We start from the raw sequence: 24,447 nt of genomic DNA, 5'->3' as shown, positions 1-24,447 counted from the left end.
AGGAGTCCACCACCATCGTCACCACGTCACGACAAGACAAGAAGAAACAACGTTAGGGGAAAAAATTAGTGGCGGGGAGTGGGGTCCTGGGGGGATGAGATTTGCTTTGCCATTAGTTTTTGGGTTGTGATTGGCAAAATACGCTGCGGCACCTGCCCCTTCCCGCTCCTTCCCTCTCTCCCACGCTCTCCTTCCAGCAATAAATTGGTTTAGTTTGGTGTGACCGTGTCCAGTCCGACACCCCCAACCCCTCCGCCACCCACCTACCCCAGGAGCTCTTTGGTTAAAGGTGTCCTCTAACCCCACTGGTGACCACGGCTGGTCAGGGCTTCATGTGCAGGGTTGTTTTGTTTTGGGGTTTTGTTTTTTTTTTTCATTCTTTTGTCCTTTCTTTCCTCTTTTTTTGGGGTGCTTTTGGGGGGTTGTTTTTTTTTTTTTTTGGTGAACACATACACTTCTTTTTTTTTCCCATTTTTCCTTCTTTTCAACAAGGTGCCTTCCTGTTACACAACTGATCACTCTCAAAGTAAAGTGAATCGAAGAAACCATAGCGCTAGAACACAGATGGTACTATTTTACCCGCATAAATTCAATAGTGTCCTTTTTTTTTTTCCTTTTTTTTTTCTTTTTTTTTTTTGGTTGACGGTTGGTTTTGGAGGATGGTTTTTTTTGTTTTGTTTTCCCCAGGTGGTGGAGGGAGGAGGGGACCTTGCCTCCCCCTCCAACCCCAAGCTTCTCCCAGCCCTCCCCTGTCCCCGGCAGCACCTCCTGCTCCTCCGAGGACACCCCAGATTGGCGAGGAGCCCACGGGTCAGCTGGGACGAGGGCTGATTCTAAGGGTTTGGCCTCATGATTGCTTTTTTATATGGCACAAGTCACCATCGAGAGCTCGGAGGAAACGATCGTTTTGAAGCTAGTACCATTGCTCCAGAAATTCGCGTTTTAAGGCAGGTTGTTAATTGGCACAAAAAAAAAAAACAAACCAAAACATCTGGCGTCTTTTTGGTAAGTTGCCGGTCTTTGCGTTGAGCTTGTTTGGTTGTGGTTTCTGTGATTATTCCTTTCTCTAGGTTGTTTTTTTTTCCCTTTCAATTTCGTCGGGGAGTTTTCCCCCTTCCCACACCCAGGGCTGGATTTCACCACCAGATCCCTCGGATTTTTCTTTTCCCACCGTACACCGATGTTGGTTCCCGGGAGGGAATTTTTGTTGTTGGGTTTTTGGTTTTGTAATTTCTTTGGTAACAGAGATGAAGAGGGGGGGCGGAAGGGTGAAATAGTGTGTGTCGAGGGGTAGATGGGGCAAGACAAAAAGCCAACACATCTGCTTTGTCTGTGTCCATTCCTCAACCGAAAAGTGAACCAGAAATCCAGCAGTGAATGGTGGAGCCAGTCACCAGGAAAGGTCAGATCCTTCGCTCCAAGTCTCTCCTCCCGTCTCCTTTCAAACAATTTTTTTTTTAAATACCCGATTTCTGTAGCTAAAATGTGCTTCTTTGACCTGCTTGGGCGCCAGGCAACGCGGTGCAGCCGCGGTCCCCTTCCGGCCGTGGCGCTGGGGGATGCTCGGGTGCATGGAGGCGGGCGGCCATGGCGAAGTGTCTCCTTTGCCATGGAGTTTCTCTGGGAGGGATCTGGGGACAGGTGCTCTCGTGGGTTGGGGGGTGTGTGTGCATGGGGGGCAGGGGATGGGTGCTCTTGGGGGTGACTGGGGAGCGGGGAGGGGTCGGAGGAAGACGCTCGTGGAGGAGACTGGGGCTACAGAAATGCCCTCAACCAGGTTTTCAAACCCCCGTGTGCCGATGGGAGAGGGTCTGGCTGCCATGGGGAGCCCCGCTGCACCTCCGGGGGGGAAAAGCGACAGCAGCTGGAGACCTGGCAGGAGCCCGGTCACCCTCCAGGAACATGGGGAACATTTTCCCTGCTCATCCTCCTTCAAAACAGGAGGGGTTTGGCCCTGGTTCGGTGGGGTTGTGCCAGAGCCCAACCCCATGACTCCGCTTCTTGTATCTCCCCGACCTTTACCCCTCCACCGCAGGAGCCGTAAGGGTGGCTGTGGCAGGGATCAAGGTGGGGGGGGGGGGGGCGCAGGGTGTGTCCCTCTCCCCAAAGACCCTGGTGAGCAGGTGAAGACAAGGTTCTGTGGTCCCCAAGGACCAGGGACGCTTCCAAACAGCACCTCACCCTCCATCCCACGTCATTCCTCACTCCACACAGGTTTCCTCCGAGCCCTCTGGGGGATGGAGCTGACCCAGCTGCAAACTCTTTCCCTGCTCCACGAGCTGGGAGGACGTGACAGTGGGATGTGGCACGAGGCCCATGTCCAGGGGTGATGCCCAGCTGAGGGTTTGGGAAGCTGATGGACTGGCAGCATCCAAAAGCACCCACCCCGCTGGGCTCGGGACATGCATGTGAGTCTGGGGTTGGCTTTGTCATGAGGAGGATGTCCAGAAAGGGACAGGGAGGGCTGGGGGGACATCATGCTTTGGAGAAAGTGCTTGTAGAAGAAGAGGGGACTCCGGGGTTGGTGCCTGGCTCCTCCTGCCAGCGGTTCATACATCGTCGGCGGGCATTCATGAAGAAGTTGCTGACGGTGTTGAGCTCTAAGCCCAGCTGCTGTGAGATGGTCATCTGCATCTCCTTGGATGGGCGCTTGTTCTCCTTGAAGATGGCGATCAGGGTGCGGCGCTGGAGGTCCGTGAAGACCAGCCGCTGCTTCTTGGGCTGCAGGCTCCTGTCTTTCTGCTGCTCTTGCTCTTTGCGTTTGCAAGCTAGATGTTCAAAAGAGAGAACAGGGCCATTAATTGGTGCTCACCAACCTGGCCCGCTTGTAGGTTGTCTGGCTGCCTCCCAAAAAAACAGGCCCTTCCCTCCAGTAAACCTGCTGGCTTGTTGCCCACCACTCCCTAGGCTACCTCCCTCATCTTCCTCCCTGTGCCTCCTGAGCGTCTGCTGGGATGGGACAACAGCCTCTGGTGACATCAGTACGGGAAAAGCCTGGGTGAAGCTCATCACCTCTTCAGATGCCCAGGAAAAGCCCAAGTCTTGGCGTCTCCAGCTAACCCCAGGACCAGAGACCAAGGAAACTCCCGGGCTGACTCTGCTCCCGCAGCTTGGCTGTTGGGACCTGCTCCATCCCTGTATTTTGGGGTTCATCCATCAGCCTCCCTCCCTTGCTGCACTCTGGATGATGTCCCATTGCCTCCTCATCCCCGCTGTGGATCTCACTGGAGGACTCAGGGAACTGGTGTCTCTCAGCCATCACATCCAGCTGCCAGCTCTGAAATGCAGGGAAGAGCCAGGGACCAGGACATTACGAAAAGGCCAGTCTGCAGTCCCCATATCCCATGGCAGACAGCCTGGAAGGGCTGTTTGTGGTTCCACCTGTTCTGGGAAGGGGTTTTCCTGCCTCTGGAGGCTGGAGATCAGCTGGAGCCACCCGAAGCTCCGGGAAATGCAATTGTCCCTGCATGCCTTCGCTGCTGGATCCTGTGGCATGTGTGTCAGGTTGAGCCAGCAGCAAATTAAAAGCCTTCCCCACAGGTTTGGCTTGAGCCAAAGGTCAGGCCAAAGGTGCTGTCACATGGAGACAGGCTTCCAAGAGCCAGGAACAGCCCCCTGACACCCCCCTGCTGCAGGCAAGGGTGGGAGGGAGGTGAGTACGCACCTTGTGGTAAATGTATGCATTTTAATTGTGGGAATATCAAGCACACTGGGTGGAAGTGATGAGAAAAGGTGCCCTTTGCTACGATGTTTTTCTAGAAAATTATAGAATAACCGAAGTTGGTGGAGGTTGCTGGACTAGTCCCTACTCAAAGCAGGGCCGACCATGAAGCTGTTGAGGTTGGATCAGGATGCTCAGGGACTTGGTGGCTCAGGACTCGGCCAGACATGTGCAGGCACTGCAGGAGCGCAAGATGCCCACGGGCAAAGTGGGGCATGGATCTGGCCCTCCAAGGCTGGGGACACGTTTCCTCCTGGAAAGCTCAGAAAAGACTGAGTAAACCATGGGCTAAAGACTTTCCAAGGGAAGTCCTGCTCTTGCCCCAGCAGTTTTCAGCCTTTGGGGTTTCTTGGTTCAGATCTTCCAGAGGATTTTGCAGGGAGGGCACAGGTCATTTGAGACATTTGCTGTTGGAACGTTGCTGGATGACAGATTTCAATTTGCTTCTCTCAGGCACTTCCAGGAGCCTCTTCGACCTGGTGCACAGACCTTGGAGGGACCAGAGGCCAAGGCTGAAAGCCGCTGCCACAGCGAGGGGATGGCATCTTGGGTGCACGGGACAGGTATTCCCCTTGGGCTAACTACCTTCCTGCTACACAAACACACCTCCACGGCCGGGCTGAGTAAAAGGGTAGGCAGCTGTGTCACCTAGGAGTAATGGGAGGGTGTTTGGAGTCATTTCTTCCTCACTAGAGAACAAGCAAGGTCTTCCTCTGATTTTTCTTCAGCTGGCCTGCACTACGAGTCCTCTTTACATCACCTTGAACTAACAGAAAAGGCTAGTATCCACCCCTTCCACCCAAAGCTGGGGAAATCTAGAGCTCGGTGAAGCAGATCATTTAACCAACCAATTGAGCCTTTTTTCCCTGGCTGCTGGGCTCGTTCCTCGCCCTGTCCCCATACAGGTGGTGGGAGACATCGGTTCTGCTCCCACTGGGGCAGGGGACAGGAGGCACCAAGCTCGGCACAACCAACCACACTCAGTCAAAATCAGCCGTCCCTGCTAAAGACAGTTAGTGGAAAGCCTTCCCCTCCCCTTCTCCCCACCCCCCCCACCCCCCCCAGGCAGGTTTGGCTGCAAACCACCATCCTTAGGGACAAGGGACAGTCTGAGCCTTGGTGGTGCTGGGGGACCCTGTCCCAGGGGTACCTTACTCAAACAGCCAGCAGAGAATTGTTTAGTGGAAACCTACCCTATGACCATCAGATGCTTGCAAAAAGAACAAACAAAAAAAGTCTTTATAGAAAATTTGACTTTTTCCCAGGCATGAATTAAACAAACAAACAAAAAGAGACCCCCAGACTCCCCCCAAACCAAACCACAAACAGAAAAAGTCCCCCCCCCACTGTACGTGCACATTCAGAGCAGCGTGTTTTCGCCCTGCTGGACCCCTCACCCACCCACCACATGCCCTCCCAGCATCCCCCCAGCATGCTTGGCTCCAGCCCTTGCTGGTGGCATGGGTGGGACCTCATGTCGATGGCGGGCACCTCACCCGGTCCCTGTGAGCATGGCTTTTGTTCTGCATGAGTGGCACACACTGCATCTCTCTACCATATGTATATATACACCAGGTACCTACAAATGTCCGTAGGTATGTGTAAATACATCCATACCCCCACGGGACCTGCCATGTGACATGCTGACCCAGCTCTAACCCTCGCAAAGCCACCCAGATCCAGGTTGTCCTCTTGTCCCCCTGCCTGTTGGCACCCACTCCCACCAGTGGTGCTGGACAGCCAGCCTGAGACCCAGCATTTCAGCTTTTCAACCTCCTGTTCCTCCCACACACACACCCCTCCATTCAGTTTTTAGCAGTAATTATTACAAATCAGTCTGCCATTAATAACTCAAAGCTCCGAGGCAAACACTAACCATCAGGGCCTTGCCGGTAAAACTGTGACCCAGCATTAAAGCTGGTGCCGAGTATTGCTTAGACAGAGGTGACACCCTGCTCTGCACCCCTTGATCCCCCCATTATTTTTGGCCTGCAACACCACCGGCAGCCGCATCCCACATTTCCTGTGCTCGTTTGTTTATTTATTAATTTCTTTTTCTGCTGACGCAGCCCAACACCCCTCTTCCCCAGTTCAATCTAATTACAGCTCCACACAACAAAAATCGATAGTGACGCTGGTCAGATCTATTTACGGCAGCCATCAACCCCCCAACGGAGGATCTTTTTCCTATTCCCCATCCCCCGGGCGCTGCTTTCCCAGGCAGGCTGGCGGTGGCCATCCCCGTGTCCCCGCAGGCAGCAAGGGCTGGGGACAGGGGGCAGCCAGGGGCTCTGACTCCCACCCAGGCTAGCAGAGGGTGTGGGGTTTTCTTTGTGCTTTAAACCCTCTTTTTTTCCGAGCCGCAACATCCAAACAACTCATCCTCGGCTTAATGCTGTTGCTTGTCCTTCCCAGGTCTCTGGGCCTGGCCGCAGTCCATGGGGACGGGGACACGCTTCAGGGTGCTTTCACCCCTGCCTCTGTGTTACCTCCCCGGCAAATGCCCTAAGCACAGGCTTTATTCCCTGGCTTGTCCTGCTCCTCCTGGGGCACAGGAGACCCTGGCAGTACCAGCAGCAGTAGTGGGAGAGATGGATTGGGGTCCCCCGTGGCCAGGGGAGATGCTCTGTTGGCCAGTAAAGGTTGAGCTCGCCCACAATGGAGGTCTTTCTCTCCTCTCGCCACCTCTCCCCAGCTCATTTCACAACGCCTGCACCTCTGAGACCTCCACAGCTCCACCAGGCTTGGCTGAAACCAGCCGACAAGTGCAGAAGTGACAAGGAGGGAACACAAGATGCAGTGGGATGGGGTGAAGGCACAGAACCCCTTCCTTCCACACACCGGGCACGCCAGCAATCCCAGCGGTATTTCATCCCTAAGGTAGCTGACCTGGCTGCAGGAAAACCACTGGGAGCAAAGGCAAGGAGAAAACCCTGGGGGGGGTGTGGGGCGAGAAAGCAGGAGGAAAGACCTCTAAAAGCAGAGGCATCCCACCTGCTCTCCCCAGAGGATTTCTGCTGAGGGTTTCTGCCTCCCTGGAGACTTATGTCAGACAGAGCGCATTTTCCTTGACTTAACCTTGACAGCTCAAAGCAAAATATCTCCCAAATCATTTCTAAAGGGACATAATGGAGACAATCAAATGGCTGCTGTTCAGAACTGCGATTATGCCTCGCAGCATGAACTCCACGAAGCATTTAACTAATACCTGATAGCTTTGCAGGCTTCCACAGCCTGACAGACACTGGTTTCTCCATTATACCCGCAAACCTCTGTTTTCTCAGCCCCAGCGTGCTCTCCCTCTCCATTCACTTGCAATACAACCTGTAATTTTCTGCCCACTTTGCTTAAGTGCTGGTGATTTGTTGAAATCACAAAAGACAGCCAGGGGCTTTCAGAGCCAGCATGCTAGCTGTAAGCCAGGTTAGGGGGAAAAAAAACCCACCAGCTTTTCTCTTTTTCTCCCTGTCAAATCAGCTCACAGCAGTGCAAAGGGACTGAGGAACATCTGGGGGCTCAAAGGGAGGTGGAGGAAGGGATGGACAGGGGGTACCTGGACGTGGTCGGACAGGTCAGGACAGGTTTCTTCGGTGCAGGGGCAGGATGGGCTCTTTTCACTGGTGGGCACCGGGCTGGAAATGGCCATGAGCAAAGCTGGCTTCTCTCCATGCCTTCAAGATGGGTCTAGACCCTGGGCTGCCTCAGTTTCCCTCTCTCCTTTAAAGGGCAGAGGGATCTCAACCTCCTTCACAGGGAAGGGGGGAACTGGGTGTAGGGTTGTACAATGGGTGTTACTGGTTCAGACCCTGCCCCACTATTCTGGAAGGTTTTGGGGACTGCAGCTCTGAGCAAACTGGGATGAGCCCAGTGCCTCCCACAGCAGAGCGGTGTCTGATCCCGAGTTGAATTAACCTCATGGCATCTGCTTCCCCAAAGATGGAGCAGAGTCTGAACCAAAGATCAGGGGGCTCCATCTGCAAAACAGAAACCCTTTGATCCACAGCTGGGCCAGCCAGAGAGGTTTGTTTGACTTTTCTTTACATTGTAGGAAAAGAGCCCAAAGAGGTTTGTCACAAATAGGTTTCTCCAGTAGAAATTCATATCTTCTCTAGCTGGGCAGACTCAATGCTGATGGGAGAGTCAGTAGCGTACAACACAGGAAGAAAGAGTGCTCAGAAACCAAACCCCAAATTTCTTTTTGTTTTGTTTTGGTTTTTTTCTGAAACCTGATTTGATTCCAAAAGCTAACAAACACACAGGCAAAGGGGATGCAGTGCCAACCACACAACCACCAGCGTAGAGCCTGCTTCACACTGCCCACACCTGCAAACACCACCCTGCAACACCGTGATCCCCCAGACTTCAGCAGCACATGATAGAAAAACCCTTTCCAGGCTCCAGGACCTGGGAGGATTTTGACGACTGATGATTTGACAGCATCTGACAGCTTTGGACCACGCTGCAGTAAAAACTGCCCTGCTCTAGAAACCCACAGGTTCAGAAAATTGCGTCAGAGGCCACCCAGCGCATCAGAGATGCGGTTAGGAGCTGTGACATGTCTGTAGAGCTGCAACCTCAAGGTCCTGCTGGGTTGGAGTGATATGGTCTGGCCAGAGCTCCCATCCCTGTGCCATGTGGCCCTGCCTCAGTGGTGACAGGCTTCCCCACTGGTGTCCCCGGGAGCTGCCAGAGGATGAGTCCTGTGGCCCAGGGAGAGCCCCTGGTCATTGGTATGCAGCCAGCGCGCTGCAGGGCGAGCTGCTTCCCTGAGCCCAGCAAATTAAATCTTCCTCTGAATGCTGCAAATGAGGAGATGAGATGAGACAAAGCGTTCACCTTTGCGTCGCTGGCTGCATTTTCCTTCCCTTGCAAAGGGTTTCGGTGACTCGTTCTAGCAAGCAGCTCCAGTCAACACAAACGGGGCTGTGAGGCATCACCAGCCACCTGCACCAACCTCCCCGGCCCATTCCCCAGCAGCCCAGGGGCTTTCAGAGCAGCACAGGTTGGCAGGCGGAGGGAAGAGACTGAAAATGAAAGCACAGGTCCTCACTCCTCTGCTTGGGCGACAAAGGTCCCACTCGAGACAGGGGGATTCAGCTGGGACCTGCACAGACTGGAGGAGACCAGCAGAGCCACCCAAACGTGCAGCAGAGCAGCGATGCCAGCCCTGCAGGACGCCTCGCTTGGCTTCTCCTGCACTTCTCAAGTGTCGTCTGGTTTTTCATGGCGTGGCATTTTCAGCTTTTCCAGTGCTGAAGCAGAGGAGTTTGTCTGGTCTCAGGGCAGGTGAAGGGACACAAAGAAGCTGTGGCAGCTGCAGGTGTGCTTGGCTCCGTCCCTCCATGTCTGCCCTGTATTCATTCTTGTCCTTTCCAGGTAAGCTGCTACCAGCTCCACCAGAGCCAGCCCTGGGCTGAGCCAGCTGCAGCAGATCCCTCTCACGGACGCAGAAACAGTTTCAGATTACTTAAAAATGTGAGTTTGTTGTTAAAAGCCTTTTTTCACTTGCTTTTCTGGAGACGCTCATAAAGGGAGACCTGGTACCCCACTCTGCTTTTCTCGGCACCCAGGAAAACTGGGCTCAACCCAGTTCTGGCATCACATCTGCTGGCAGTCTTTTGTCCCATTTGTCCCATTTCCTCCCTTTCTAGGACTTTTTTTGGCCCAGGACCAGCTGCTTCTTATTGTCGCAATGGAGACCACTGCCATCACGAGCTGCTCAGTGCTCATGCTGCCAGCATGGCCCAGGATGGGACCAGCTGCCTGGTGTGAGGCAGGGCCAGGCAGAGGTGCCCTGGGAGTCCTCCTGGCTGCTCCGTTCTCTTTACTGTTCTCCTGAGTCATTGCCACTTAGTGTGACAAGAACAAATTGGTGCTAATGAAGTGCTGGAGTCAGGCAGCGCAGCAGGCAGAAGCCGGCAGTGCCGCAAGGGATGGCAGTGGCAGGGGAAGGTCGTCACCTTCTGGGAGAGAGGGGAGGATGCACGGATGGGTCGGGGGGGATGGCTGGAAACCCTCCAATCCCTGAAATAGGTTTTCCTTGGAGTCAGGGACACTTGCGCTCAGCTTTGGTGTGAAAGCCCCAGCTGCAGAATCTGGAGAGAAAAAGGGAGTCTGGGGTTCAATTCATGCCACAATTAAGGAAAACTGACTAACACCGGACAAGGAGCTCACCACAGGAATACGGGGCAAGTGACACCCCTGTGACCCATGTGGCTGTGGGTCCTGTGCAGCCCACCTTTGTCCTTGCTCCTTTGCACAGGAAAGGAGCAGCAAGGATCTCCCTTTGGCATCAGCACAGACTGCTGCCAAGTGACTCTCATCAGCCTGTTCCTGCATGGCTCCTCCTGCCAAACTCCCGATGCCTTCTGCAGCTCCCAGATCTGGGTCTCTGAGCAGGAATGATAAACAAATTCAGCAATCAATGAAGCATATTTCCTCAAAGTGCATGTTGCTCCTGAGCTGCTCTTGGTGGAGAGATGGTGTCCAGAGAGAGCCCAGAGCAGTTACCAGCCGAGGAACATTTGCTGGACAGCCAGGAAAAACAGTGTGGGGGGTGGGACAACAGTTTTCTGCATTTCCTGATTCAGTCTGGTCTCAGGTGGATTTATTGGGTGTGAGGTGGGAACCTCCCTTACAGTTTGATGGAGGCAATTCTCAGACGGCTGCTGTCTTTCTTGCTCTACAGTGCTGTGATAAACAGGAAGATCTGTAATCCTCTGGGCTGGGGCGTTGGAGGTGTGCTTTGCCAGGTTTAGGATGCTCTGAAGGCAGGTGGCATAGCCCCAGCAGGGACACCGGTTGCTCTCAGCAGTCCCTCAGCTCCAGCAGTGCGTCACAGGAGGGAAGCTTCCAGAATCAAGCCCTTCACTGCCACCAGGCCCTGTTCTGGAGGCCGCGGCACTCTCAGTTGCCAGCCCAACCTCGAGCGTAAACTGGTTCCCCACACCCAGCACGAAGCCACTCATGGCACGAGGACAGTCACCTCCACTGGGGAGGGGACTGGGGACAACGGTGGGGCCCACCGCCCCGCTCTGCCGCTCTGAGGGAGTCGGGGGCTGCTGGGGCCTAGGGGGCACAGGGCAGCCGCTCCGGCCCCTGCTCCCTCAGGGCGCATCGTCCCCCCCGCAGGCCGGCCCCGGCCCAGGGTAACACCGGGCTCCTCTCACCCCGGGGCTGGGCAAAGAGCTCTCGGCCGCCCCGGCCTCCGTGCGGGCAGTGGGGGCGGCGGGCAGCAGAGGGCCCCATGGCCCCGCCGCCATTTCGGAGCGCTGCTCCTGCCCACTGCCCCCGCGCGGCGGGGAATGGTTTATCCCGCCCCCCCCCCCCAGAGCCAATGGGCCGTCCCCGCCGCGCTGGCGCCCCCGTGCGGACGGACGGGCGCATTCCCCCCCCGGGGGGCGGTGGCAGTGGTACAGCTCGCCCCGCCCACCCCACCGCTAGCCAATGGCGCGTTGCGGCCGCCCCCCGCCACGACGCAGATGGGCCGTTCCCCCCGCACACACGCACCCCCGCCACTCAGCGCGATGGGCCGTTCCAGCCGCCCCGCACACATGGGGCGTGCCGGGATGGAGCGGTCCACCCGCGTCCCCGGGGGGGATAGTGACGGTGCCAAGCAGCCCCGGAGCGGCGGGAGTGGCACCGCTCGGCCCAGCTGCGGGGCGGGGAACCTCTGGCTGCCCCACGGCTGCTGTATCACAGTCCCATTACTGCCCCATGGCTGCCCCATCACTGTCCCATCTCTGTCCCATGGCTGCCGCATCACTGCTCCACAGCTGCCCCATCACTGCCCCACAGCTGCCCCGTGGCTGGCCCAGCACTGCCCATCACAGCCCCATCACAGCCCCATTGCTGCCCCATGCTGCCCAGTCGCTGCCCCCCAGGCCATCACCCCACCACCTCCATCATGGCCACACAATCCCCCTACCCCCCAGGACCCCCTGCCCCCGGGGTGCTGAGCCTGTCCCCCCACACATGTGGGGCTGGCACGGCTGCGGCCAGCACTAAGCCAGTGACTCTTAATACACCGTTCTGGCGTTATTAGTTCAGCTCCCAAGGTATTTCCCGCAGTAATTGCACTGATCTGCCAGGGATTACGTGCTGCCGCTCTAACGATGGATGATGTTTTAATTCGAGCCAGGCACCTGCAGGGAGGGCAATGCAGGGACCGAGACCCCTGAGCACCAGGCAAGGATGCTCGAGTCTGGCTGGATGACCGTGCCGCTAGCATGGGATGGAGGGGCTGCCCAGTTGCCTGGGAGGGGGTTTAGGGTGAGGAGCAGCCAGAAACCTGGACCCCACTGGGCGACCAAGTGTCAAACGATTCCCTGGCTGGGAGCTCGGCCAGCCCCATGGCAGGGTTCTGGCATTGGGACACCAGTGATCCCAGCTGGCTGGGGTTCAGCATCCCCCCATGGCTGCAGAGCAGGTGGGGATGCTCCCGAGCGGCTGGGGAGGGCCCTTCCCAACTCCCAAATCACTGCTGGGGGACGTACAGGCAGCCTGGGCTGTGCCTGCTGTTGCTGCCCCCCAGGTCCTGCTCCCTGCCCCTCGCTGACCCCATCCTGCCCAGAGGAAAACTCCCATGGGAAAATGGCTTTTCCTTCCTCCCAGCTGAATACAGCAAAGAAACTCCACACACACACACTTCCACGTTACCTTTAAAAATGACCCCCACGCAGAGCTGTTCCTTCTGGTAAAGCAGCAATTAATCATGGCAAGTATGGGATGGATTTGTAATCAGCTCCCCCCTTCCACCACCCCCATTTCACAGCCCTGGGTATTTTGCCTGCCCCCCCCCCCCCCCATGTGTGTGTGTGTGGATGGGGCCAGCGCAGCCCATTGATCCTGCCTGGTCGATTTTATTGAAACTCCCACGAGTGGCTTTAACTGCGTGTTGGATATTGCTGGCACATCAGTTTGATGGCTACGTGACTGGCGGGGAGCTCGCTGGCAGGTTTGCAGGGAGGGAGGGGAAGGGAAAGGGGCTGCAGGAGCGGGGGGGATTCATCTCGATGGAGTGGGGTTATCCCCTGGGTTATTCCCTGGGTGAGACCTGGGCATCTCCCCAAAGGTGGGAGCTTGGTTAAGGGGAATGGTTTCTGTCTGCCACGTTTCATCGCTGGCTGGGAAAGGGGCTGGGGGGGGGAGCAAAATGGGCTGAGAAGGAAAGTAGGAAAGAAAGGGGATGAGGGGAGAGAAAAGGAAAAATATAAAGAAAAGGAAGAAGGAGAAGGAAGAAAAGAAAAAGAAAAAGAAAAAGAAAAAGAAAAAGAAAAAGAAAAAGAAAAAGAAAAAGAAAAAGAAAAAGAAAAAGAAAAAGAAAAAAAGAAAAAGAAAGAAAAAAGGAAAGAAAAAAGAAGAGAAAAAAAGCAGAAGAGAGGAGAGAAAAGAAAAAAAAAGAAAGAAAAAGAAAAAGAGAAGAGGAAAAGAAAAAAGAAAAGGAGAAGAAAAGAAAAAAAAGACAAATAGAAAAACAGAAAAAGAAAACAAGGAGAAGAAAGAGAAAAGGGTGGAAAGGAGAGGAGCGGGCATCCCAGCCGGGTGCTCCAGCTCCATCCAAGCCCTATGCCCAGCAGCCCCTTTGTTTTCCCCACATCCCGTCCCCCTTCCCCTTCCTGGCTGCTTCCTCCCATTCCTGCTGACCAGGGGACAGCCAAGGGACCAGGGGACAGCCAAGGGGCCAGGGGACAACCAAGGGACGGTCTCTGCCAGGTGATGGTGGCGCCGGGGGGCCGACTCCTCCCACCCCAGCACCCCGGGTACCCGGGCTGGGCTTCAGCACCCTCAGGAGCATCAGAGGGGCTGGCTGGAGTGAAAACATCATCCAGGGAAAGTACAAACCCGCCAGGAACCCCACTAGGACATCTCCCAGGCTGGAGGCCGAGAGAGACACCTGAGTCCCTCGATTCACCAAATGTCCCCCCGAGGTCCCTTTTCCAGGGGGGGCGATGGTGTAATGGCACCCCCGGGGCTAAAGGTCCCAGCAACCGCCTGGCAATGGTGCCAAAAATCAAAGCAATAATTTGTTTTTTACTTGGAAGCGTTGAAAGATGAGGAATGGCTGGGAATCATCCATTTGGGGCAGAAAAGATGTTAAGTTTTGGGGAGATGCTTCCGAATTTTTTTCTAGGAGAAGCAAGCTGCTTTGAAATCACCATTATTTTGAATAAATGCCCTGATTTGCGTGACTTAGTTTTCAATTTCTTTTTTTCTCTTAGTGTGCAAACCACCCAATGGTACCCGCACCCTTTGCCACATCCTTGACTCGCCACCTCTCGCCCCGTTTCTGACCCACAGCTGCAACGCAGATGACAAACACACGACAATTCAAATTTTGTTTTGAGAAAGCAAATTCAATGCCCGACCCACTTCTGCCTGCCTGCGTGTGCGGGCAGGTGGGACAGTGGCTTTTGGGGGGGATCCAGCAGGAGCCCCCTGTACAGCAGCTCCCCTGGGAATACCCGGGTAGGGAGGGGTTTGCTGCCTTCCACATGAGAAATGTCATAAAAATCCTGAAGTTGGCCCCCAAAAGAGAACTCAAGGTGGACATTGATGCTTGGATCCATTTCCAGAAGCCTCTTGTTGAAGCCTTGGGTCCCTCTGGGTGACTCCAAAGCCCGGCAGCACAGTGCCACCGTCACACCCTTCCTCCTCCTCCTCACCCGCTGCAAGTTGGGAGGCACATAGGGAAGGGATCCCTCTCCATCCCGGAGGAGCTTTGGAAGCACAAACCACCACAGCATCGACCCCATCATTTTTTCAAACACCACATTGGAGCCAAACTGGGCCAGATGCTGGTCCATCTCCCGAGCATCCACTGAGCAAAACGCAACAGGGATCCATTCTCCATCCCATGCTGGTATTTAACTGGTGGGGGGGCTGCCAGGCCCAGGGCAAACAAGGGACCCTTGGAAGATAGGGAAAATTTAGAGAGTAGGGCCAGAGCTCCAGAGAAATCGCAAGGGATGGGACGCTGCTTGCAGGCACTGGTGGCATTGCCACGTGCTGCTGTGCTCCCCAGCTCTGTGACAGGCACTGAGCGCCGGGGTCCCCGATGCTCTGTAGTGGGAGCAGCCGTCGCCGGCAGCAAAGCAAAGCTGTTGATGTCTCTGTCAGCCCCTGATACTATCACCCGTCAGCAGCTCCCAATACATTTGCAATTTTATCCCTAATGGAGAGAGTTTGCTCATTACCTGCTCTTTATGGGCTGAGGGTCGTGTAACTCCCACCAAGGGGCATTGCTCTCTGGACCATCTTCCAGCTTAAAGGTTTGGCCCTTTACGTGGCATCACTGAATTCCTCAGCTTTAATAACCCGCCACTGGTGCCTTTATGCACTGTAAAAGCACTGTCATCCCCACTCTTATGTGCAGGGAAACTGAGGCACAGAGGGATTTGCAGATGCTCAACCTGTCAACCCACGGCCAAGTCACAGCTTGTGTCCCTTCAGCTGCATGGTGGCACTTGGCATGGGGAGGGGAGATGAGGCTTTGGGACATTTCCCAGCGGCCAGAGCCAACCTTGCCGCAGCTTTCAGCTTCCCCAGGCTGTGTCCTCTTCGTGCCGGGCACCACTGCGGGGGCTCCTTGAGGAGACCATCACCTTTGCAGCCCTTTGAAGACCACTTTGATATGAGGTGTTTCCCCTGATTTTGGTCCATTTTGTTTTTTTATAAGGTCCCTGACAGCTAAACCTGATGCATCGGGGTTCCCAGCTGCGCCCTGCGGAGCCATGCCACACACTGAGCCCTCCCGGCACGCCGCAAGCCCACCAGCCCCCAGTATTTAGGGCTCCCTGGATTCATGCCAACAGCAGGAGACCTCAGTTCTCCTCCAATCTGGGTGGGCGACCAGCAGCCCCCTGCTCCCCTTGCTGCCTCCTCCTGCTGAGATCTGGGCTCAGCAGAGCTGCAGCGGTTATCGCCGTCTGTGCCGTCAGACAGCAGCAGAAAAAGCTGCAACTTGCTTTTCCTTCTTTTTTTATTTTTTTTTTCTTTTTGGTCAAGATATCGGGGTTTTTCCTGCTGCTCTGCAAGCAAGGAGATGGTGGCCAGTCCCAGCAAGTGCCTTCCCACAGCCGGTCCCTGCTTTCCCCTTGGCAGGCTCCCACATGGGGATTTTACGGCTCCTTCTGCCAAGCTGGGCAGGGCCGAGCCACCCCTAGCCTGCTAGGTGTGACCAGGTTTCCTGGACCCCAAAGGGGTGACTCCTGTTGGGTGATGTCTCTACCCTTGGTTTGGGAACAGAAAAAGGACAATCAGGGATACAGAACCGAGTCAGGACAGCAAGTCCAGGTCTCCCGACAGCGACATTGTCCGACGCAGGGCAGTGGTGGTGGCAAAACCCCGGGGATGAGAAGGCAAAGGAAAGGACATCACTGATCCCAAAGGAGTGGGTACCCACAGCGGGATGGGGCTGGGGAATACGAGCATCCTTGCTGCAGCCCTGCCCAGTCCAGCCCACCACCCCTGTCCATATCCCACCCGCTGTGGGTGTATATGCATGCACCTCCTCTCACCATGCGGCATCTCCAGCCCCGCTTTCACTCTGGCAACGCATTGCCCTCTCCGTGCCTTAATGTCACCACCCGTGAAACACCCTGAACCCCTCTGAATCCCTTGCAAATAATTTCTGGACCTCCTCACCTCACGCTGCAGAAACCACCAGTACTTAGACCAACGGTGCATATCCTTTACGGAATATCTATATGTTAGGATACAGTTATTAAGGTAATCCTTGAAATCCTACCCATGCCCATGCAAATGTGTCTCAATTGTAATATTGGGTCTTTATTTTTCAAATGTTCTGGCTCCTCCTTCCAGGACCAGAGAATCCAGGTTGCCTCTATGATTCACTATATTTTTTTAACAACCCAAATGTTTTAAAAATCCATCATCTATTTTGCCTGTCCTTCCCTGCCTTGGTTTAAATCTTCGTGAAGATGCTTTATACCATTCCAGGTATTAACAAGATTTTTGGATTTCCATTTAATAAGCAAAGTCTTGCCACTCGATGGCCACGGTCCTGCATGGAGCCAGTCATAAATGCACGCGGCTGCCAAAACCTGCTGCCAGCTGCTCGGCAGCCCCTCGCCGCCCCGGTGCAGACCTGCATTGCTCCCGCTGCACCCACACGGCACCGCAATTGGCTGAGGATGGGTGGGATGGAGAACATTTTTGGCTCCAACTTCCCACTTTGGCTGGTTTTCAAAGCCAGGGTGCTGACCCCAGCGCCTCTGCGCTGCTGTTAGTGCTGGGCAGGAGAAGGGCAATGACTAAGAGCACATCCCAGGCTGATGGGACACATCCCAGGGTGACTGAAGCCTCAGCTTGATGCTGAGCCACAGGATTTGTGCAGCTCAGCTCCAAAAGGGAGCTGGGGCAGAGCCACGTGGGTGCGTGGATGTGGGGTGAGGGCAGATCAAAGCTGCCCGACGTCTCCGTCTGTACTCAGGGTGCCCCTCTCCCTCTGCCCGAGCCTTTCCAAGAAACCTCAGGGCATCAGGCAGAACAGGGAAAGCTCTTCCCCCACATCCAACACGCTGCTGGGGCTGGGAGGTGATAGGTTCAGCTTCTGCTGTGGCCAGGGAGGCAGCAATTCCCATGGGAAACACAGCCTGTCCCAAGGCTGGACAGGACAGCTGGGGTCTCCAAATCCCCACCGAGCTGTGAAGCCCCAGCCCTTATAAGACAGGCTGGTGGGTTGGTTTTATTTTCATTTTTCCTCCTTTTTTTTTTTTTTTTGTTGGTGTTGCAAGTGGGCCATCACCACCCTGCCACGAACCCTGTGAAGGCTTCACAGGAGGAGACCCGCATGCCCAGGAGGTTTGTTCCTCTACACCCAGGTGATGCCACAGGGATGCTGGTAGGGGCAACGTGCAGTGCCCAGGGCAGGGTGGGATGTCCCCAGGGCAGGGTGGGATGTCCTCAGGGCAGGACAGCAGGTGCCTGGGCCCTGCCTTGGGTCTTCTCCTGCCTTCACCTTCCCTCTCCTTCCTCCGCTTTGGCAGACCCCGCGTTTGTCCCTGGATTTGGCATTCCCCAAGGAAGCCGGGCAGCAAACCCCACGATGGGGGGCACAGCAGAGCCTCCCCGGTGGCAGCTCCTGGGGGGCACGGCTGCCCCCTCCCAGAGGCACAGGCTCCTCGGCCCTGCAACCGCATCTGAGCAGAATGAGAAAATATTGGATTTGTTTTCTGGAGAGAAGGAAAAAAAAAAAAAATCCAATATTCTGTCTGCAATCCCAGACTCCACGCCTGGTTATGGCAGGAAAATGCTGTAAATCTCCCCTTTCCCCACCAGCTGGAGAAGAAAGACTGATTTTCTTTTCATATTCTTATTTTCTCTCCTGGTTTAAGCCCCGGCATTTTGCAGGTGGCTCTGCAATCTCTTTGTTGACCAGGACTTAAACCTGCTCTCCCAGCTTCCCCGACCCCGGGAAGTCGCTTCGCACACCCTTCCCAGCAGCTCCCAGGCAGCGGCAATGAGATTTTAATAGATGTATTTTCAAATTAGTTCTGGGCCTTTCAAGACTTATCAGTTAAATGAGGTTTTTCAAATTGATTCAAAGGTCACTCTGAGAGTTTTCTCTTCTCTGTTATCTCTCCCTTATGGTTTCAGTGGCGATTGACAGGACGGAGGGAAAAAAAAATATATCACCCCCACGCTGTACGCCCAGAAAAATAAAAAATAATTTTAAAGAAGACACCCAAAGTGTGCACCCAAAAATGCGGGGGTGGCAAAAAGGCGCTGGGTTCGCCCCCCACCTCCCCGGCGCCAGCTCCACTGGGGGACTGTGGGGTCCCGGCCGGGCAGGGGACAAGGCGGCTCCCCCCACGGACACGGGTGGGTTATACCGGAGCTGCCGCCCCGCAGAGCGGGAGGTTGTTTCCTCCTGTTGGGGGGCGGGGGGGGGAGAAACCGAATTAATGTTTAACCGACGGGAGGTTTATTGGCCCCTTCTGACGCGCAGATTAGGAGCAAACAGAAAAACAGCCGCGGGCGGAGCGAGGCGGCCCCGCCGCGCTGATAAGGGCAGCGGTGCGGTGCGGTGCGGGGGGGAGCGGTGCGGTGCGGAGCTGGGGGCACGGAGCGGGGGCTGCTCCAGCCTGGCGGCTCCGCGCCGGCGGAGCAAGTTGCCTGTTATTAACGGGCTAAAAAAAAAAAATTTTAAAATAATTCAAAATCATAATAATAATTTAAGAAATTAATGAAGAAATGAAAAAAAGAACGAAGAAATAAATGAAGAAATTGAAGGATTATTTTTTTTTCCGACGCGGAAAACGGGTTTGTCTCTTCTCCCACCCCCTTGCCTCGTACCCCCTCGTGCTGGGGGGGTGCTGGGCGCCTGGAGCCCCAAATTCCGGTTTTCCTCGATTTTCCAGCGGCGAATAATTCGCTCCCAACGCCACAGCCCCGCCCGTTTTCCCCGTCGCCCCGCGGACACGCGCGGATCGAAAGCAGCGCAAGCGTCCGCGCTTTTTCCGCCGCTCTCCCGGGCCGGAGCCGTCCCGGTGCTCGGCGGGGAGGAGCCGTCGTTGGGCCAAAGTCGTTTGAAAGAGGCTGAAATTGAAACAGAACTCGTGGAAAAAAAAAAATAAATAAAAATTTAAACATATCTCCCGAGTTTTTTACACAGCGGAATCCTGTCCCTGGTCCTAGCACTTCTGTGTATTAGTTCGCAGTATTAATTAGCAGCGTGAATTATTGGCGTTGCCAAAGCTCTCGGGCATTTGCCTTGGCGCAGCTCCGCGATCGTGCTCGCAGTTTCGGGGTGGATTGGGGTTTTTTTTTTTTGAATAACGACTATTCGTGCTGCAGCGGCAGTTTGCTCAGGGAAGAAAGCTCTGGGAGTAGAGGAAGAAAGGAAGAAAAGAAAAGAAGAAAGAAAAGAAAAGAAAAGAAGAAAGAAAAGAAAAGAAAAGAAAAGAAAAGAAAAGAAAAGAAAAGAAAAGAAAAGAAAAGAAAAGAAAAGAAAAGAAAAGAAAAGAAAAGAAAAGAAAAGAAAGGAAAAAGAAAAAGAAAAAAGAGAGAGAAGACAAAAGGAAAGGAAAGGAAAGGAAAGGAAAGGAAAGGAAAGGAAAGGAAAGGAAAGGAAAGGAAAGGAAAGGAAAGGAAAGGAAAGGAAAGGAAAGGAAAGGAAAGGAAAGGAAAGGAAAGGAAAGGAAAGGAAAGGAAAGGAAAGGAAAGGAAAGGAAAGGAAAGGAAAGAAAAAGGCGAAAAGAAAAAGAAAACAAAACAAAAAGGGAAAACGAAGGTGGGGAGCTAAAGGAAAAGCAAAATAAAAATGGAAGAGGGAAAAGAAAATGTGAAAGAAGAAGGAAACGAACAGGCGGCTGGCGGGTCCCTCCTAACCGTCGGCTCCCACGGGCAGGGCGGCCGCGTCCCCCGGCTCCGCGCCACGGGGAACACGTTGGGGCAGGAGCTGCCGGTCCCGCCGGTGAATTCCGGCCACGGCCACGCGTGTCGGGGAAAAACCCGGGAGGATGGATGAGCCGAGAGCTCCTTCCAGTCAAGGGGGAACGAAAGCGGAGCTGCAGTGTCGCGAAGGGGACAACAACGGTGTCGTCGCCCTCCTGAGAAATAATCACGAGCGAACTAGCGAATCCTGAGTGTCGGAATAGATCCCTGACGGGGAGGGGGTTTCCACTGGCGGGGACAGGATGGGAGCGCACCCAGGGACACGCGTGGTTGGAAGGCACCCACTGCTCTCCATGGGCACGCGGGCGTGGGCGCACGGGGAGCCACGCTCTCCCCACAGGACCCCACGAGAACGAAGCCGGTGCCTTTTTCTCCCCCAGGACACCGAGGGACGGGGTTGGGGAGCGGGGGTGTCACAGGTTGGGGGAGTCGAAGCCCCACTCTGCCGTGCAGGGACCCCCAAAGGTGCCACGTTGGAAGCTCCCCGCCACCCACGGGCCCTCGCAGGCCTCGGGGGGGGCGGGGGGGGTGGGTGGGGGAGCGTCACGAAGTTTGTAGAGCTGCATCTGGAGCCGTGACAGCGGGTCGCAAAGATGGATGGCCCGAGGGGCCGGGCCGGCCACCGCCAGCTGCTGCCCAGATGTTTTCCCGTGGGACCCTCCTGTGTTGCAGAGCCCCGCGGGACGAGCGGGACCGGAGGGGGCCCGGGGCGGGTGGGCGCTGCAGCCCCCCCGGCTGCGGCACTGCCCGGGTCCCGGCTGAATAATTAATGGTTCATCTGCGGACGGGGCGGCGGGAGGGGGAACTGGGGTGGAAAGAGGAGAAAAGCGGCAATTGCCATTTATAGGGGCCCGGCGTGTTTATTGATCCGCGATTTACTGACTCGGACTGACCCATCAGATGGGCTCCGCAGCCGGGCGGCACTGGGACCAGGTCCAGGACCAGAACTAGGACTAGGACCAGGACCAGGACCAACACCAACCTCCTCCCTGGCCGTGCCCCGCGTCTAACACCCGTTGTTTTGCTCGCCCTGGGAGGAAAAAAATCCGATCACTGCCTAGGCGGGGAAGGGATCCCTTCCCTGCTTGCCAGGGGGATCGCAGCCCCCCGGGCCCCTCCAGCCACCCAGCCCGGGGCGGACTGAAAGGCTGGACAGGTGGCCCCGGGGTGGGTCGGGGGGGATTCGCCTGCATCGATCGGGGTGGTTGGGGTTGGGGGGGGGGACGGGACCCGGGCACGGCCCCCCTCAGCGCGACCCCCTCCCACAGAGCCCAGCTTGTGGGGGCAGCCGGGCTGGACCCTGCCACACGCGCGGGTGCGGCGGGACGGGGGGACGTCAGGAGGGAAACGAAAGCGGGGCCCGGTGGGGGGACAGCGTGGCCGCAGACACAGCGGCCAGGCCGGGGGGGGCCGCGGGTAGGTTGGGGCGCCCCCCCCCCACGTCGGGGCCCGGCCGATGCCCTCCCACGGGCGGCGTGGGGCGGCCGCGGCCCGGCTGAGCGCGGCCGGAGTCACGGCGGGGCTGGGCGGGTTGGTTTTTTTCTTTTTTTCTTTCCTTGTCTTCGTAGAAAGCAAAGAATTAAACCCTCTCCTCAGGAAATGTGGGGCTTTAATATCCCTAAGCGATGCCTCCAAGGCGCCCCTGGGCCGAGGGGAACTCGGCGCTGGGGAATAAAAACCATTTTGGGGAGAAAACCCCTTCCCCGCCGCCGCGGGAGGAGCAGCGGGGCCGGGGCTGGGGCCGGGCCGGCGGGCAGGGGCTCCCTAGCCGGGGCCACGCTTTTATCACCAACATCGTGGCTAGTATTTCAAATTTTTGGCGAGTGAGGAACCAGCCACCCCGCTGCTCAATTGGCCCGAACAACGCGGGCATTAAACGGCCGATCGCGGCAGTGTTTAAATCTTTATTTACCAGAACCTTGTAAAGCCAGGAACAATTTGCATTCTATTAACTGCTTTTCAATAGGGCATCGACTGGAACTAAAAGATGCCACTACCCTGCCCTAATTAAAGAGCAACTGAATTACACTAAATACATATGAACGCTGCTCTCCTCCATAAATAACGGCGGGCTCCTCGCCGTGCCGAGCGCCCGGTGGGCCGGACTCTGCCCGGCTCCACGGGGAGCTCGGATTTAATAAAAATAATTTATTAAAAAAAAAATCATACACGCGTGGTTTTTACCACACGGCCACCACCGCGTGTTCCCGCGGAGCCACCGGGCACGGCGCGACGGAGCCGAGGCAAAGAAAGGCCGGAGCGGGGACGCGGACGCTCCGCCGGCCCTCGGCCCTTTCTCCCGCAGCGGCTCCGCGCAGAGCGGAGGAGCGCGGAGCCGCGACCCCCGCCCGCCCCCCGCAGTCACAGCGCGGCCGCGCCGAGCAGCCGCGTTTCCCCGGCAAACCCTCGGCCCAGCGCCGGCCTGAGCCGAGCCGGCCCCGCGAGGCCCGGAGGCACCGGGAGGGGGGCGCAGCCGGTGCCCCGGAGGAAGCGGAGCGCAGCCCCGGCGCCGCCGGCCTCCCCCCGCCCAGCCCACGGCCCCGCAGGGGGCGGTGGGGCGGCGAGGGGACGCAGCGGAGCTTCCCAGCGGTGTGGCCGCGGTCCCGAGCAGCGGTGCCAAACCGACGGCGCAGGAGCTCGGCGGGCGGCCGGGGCGGCGGGGCTCCCTCCCCTCCCGCCGGCGGGAGCAGGCCCGGGGCGGGGGGGGCCCTGCGGTACGATTCGCCTCCGGTATCAGCCCCTTCCCTTCTTCCGCAGGCTTCGCGTTGGCTCGGTCCCCCCCGGCCCAGCCCCAGCCCTCACTCGTGGTGGCACCCCGAGAGCCAGGGGTCCCCACGCGTGTCCGCAGCACCCCTCAGCCCCCCGCCCGGAGGTGCGGAGCGGACGGCCGTGGTCGCAGACCGTGCCGTGCCGTGCCCTACCTGCCAGCCTGAGCGCCGACATCCTCTGGAACTCCGGCTCCTGCAACCATTTCCACATCCTCCGGAAAGTCTCCCGGCCCGACTTGAGCTTACTCCAGGGCTTGGGGTTCCGCAGCAGGTCCGAGAGGGTCCCCTGGGAGCGGCACAAGATCCTCTGCGCGAAGATCGCCTGCGGGATGCTGTAGCGCTTCAGCTCGGCTGTGATCCGCTGGGCCACCTCCTTGGTGTTGATCTCCTCCACCTGCCCGGAGCCGCCGGGCTGGGAGCCGGTGGCCGAGGCCTGGCGCTCCCGCTCGCCCAGGAGGGACCCGCCGGGCTGGGCGTGCGGGTGGCCGTGCGGGTGCATCCCGTTGAGCGGAGGCATCATGGCCGAGCTGGGGGCCGCCAGCCCCCGCGCCAGGTGCTCCTCGCCCCGGGACAGCATCGCGGCGTGCGAGTCGAAGCCGTTGGGCGAGAGCATCTTCTCGTTGGGCAAGTGGCCGCCGGGGCCGTAGGGGGCCAGCGGCTGCTGGGCGTTGTGCAGGCTGCCCAGCCCGTTGGGCAGCGGCGAGAGGGGCTGCCCCATGGCCGGCATGTCCTTGGGGTAGTGGCTGTAGAGGTTGCCCATGGAGGCCAGGCTCCGCTCGTCGCGCATGAGGGTGAAGCTGCCGCTCACGTTGCCGGCCAGGCGCTGGTGCGGGTGGTGGTGGTGGTGGTGGTGGTGCGGGTGGTGGAACTTCTCCGAGACGGTGGAGATGGGCGGCAGGTGCTGCAGGGGGGTCAGCGTGGTGTAGGTGCTGCTCAGGCTCATGCCGGAGGGTGACTCGCAGGACATGCTCATGGCGGGGTGCAGCGGGGCGGCCAGGCTGTGCTCGGCGCGGTAGTCGCCCCCCTCCAGGATGGAGGCCATGCCCGAGACCATGGCGGGCCGGCCGTGCGGCACCAGGTTGCGGTGCGAGCCCTGCCGCCCGTGCGCCGGGCTCAGCAGCTCGGCGGGCTGCGAGTGCGGGACGCCGTGCAGGCTGCCCAGGTTCTCCATCGCCAGCTCCATGGTGGCCGCCGGGCTCTGCCGCTGCCTCGCCCGCTCGCTCGCTGCCTTCCTCCCCCACCCCCCCCGCCGCCGCCGCCGCCTCCTCCTCCTCCTCCTCCTCCACCGCCGCCCCCCCCTCCCCGCGCCGGCTGCCCGGATTAATTCAGACTCCGCGCTCGGGGGATCGATCTCCCGCGCCCCGCGGTCAGGCCAGCATGATGCGCCGCGCCCGCCCGCTCCAGCCCGCCTGGATGCGCTGCGGCGCGGGGCCGCGGCCGGGCGCGGAGCGGGGGCGCGGGGCGCGGAGCGGGGCCGCCGGAGCGGAGCGGGGCCGGTGCGTGCGCTCGGGGCGGCTGCGGCGCGCCTCGGCCGCCGGC

The 24,447-nt window shown here is 57.4% G+C and overlaps 1 protein-coding gene across 1 annotated transcript; it reads right to left on the bottom strand.

Annotated features, from left to right (window-relative positions):
* Window positions 1-737: 737 nt before the first annotated feature.
* Window positions 738-24,115, bottom strand: ONECUT3 (one cut homeobox 3). The gene is made up of 2 exons (XM_037384516.1): window positions 23,062-24,115; window positions 738-2,768 (listed from the first exon to the last, which is right to left on the bottom strand). Exons 1-2 carry the CDS (start codon window positions 24,089-24,091, stop codon window positions 2,476-2,478), a joined length of 1,323 nt encoding a protein of 440 aa, XP_037240413.1. The 5' UTR covers window positions 24,092-24,115; the 3' UTR covers window positions 738-2,475.
* Between the last annotated feature and the right edge of the window lie 332 nt (window positions 24,116-24,447).

The sequence above is a fragment of the Falco rusticolus genome, chromosome 4 (assembly GCF_015220075.1).
Source record: "Falco rusticolus isolate bFalRus1 chromosome 4, bFalRus1.pri, whole genome shotgun sequence".
Lineage (NCBI taxonomy): Eukaryota > Metazoa > Chordata > Aves > Falconiformes > Falconidae > Falco > Falco rusticolus.
This window is presented reverse-complemented; position numbering and strand designations above follow the sequence as displayed.

Bases quoted from the DNA above. Each gene is read 5' to 3' on its own strand.
- ONECUT3 (XM_037384516.1), bottom strand. From the start codon at position 24,091: ATGGAGCTGGCGATGGAGAACCTGGGCAGCCTGCACGGCGTCCCGCAC. The intron at 2,769-23,061 runs GTAGGGCACGGC...TTGAACATCTAG, and splicing joins GTCGGCGCTCAGGCTGGCAG to CTTGCAAACGCAAAGAGCAA.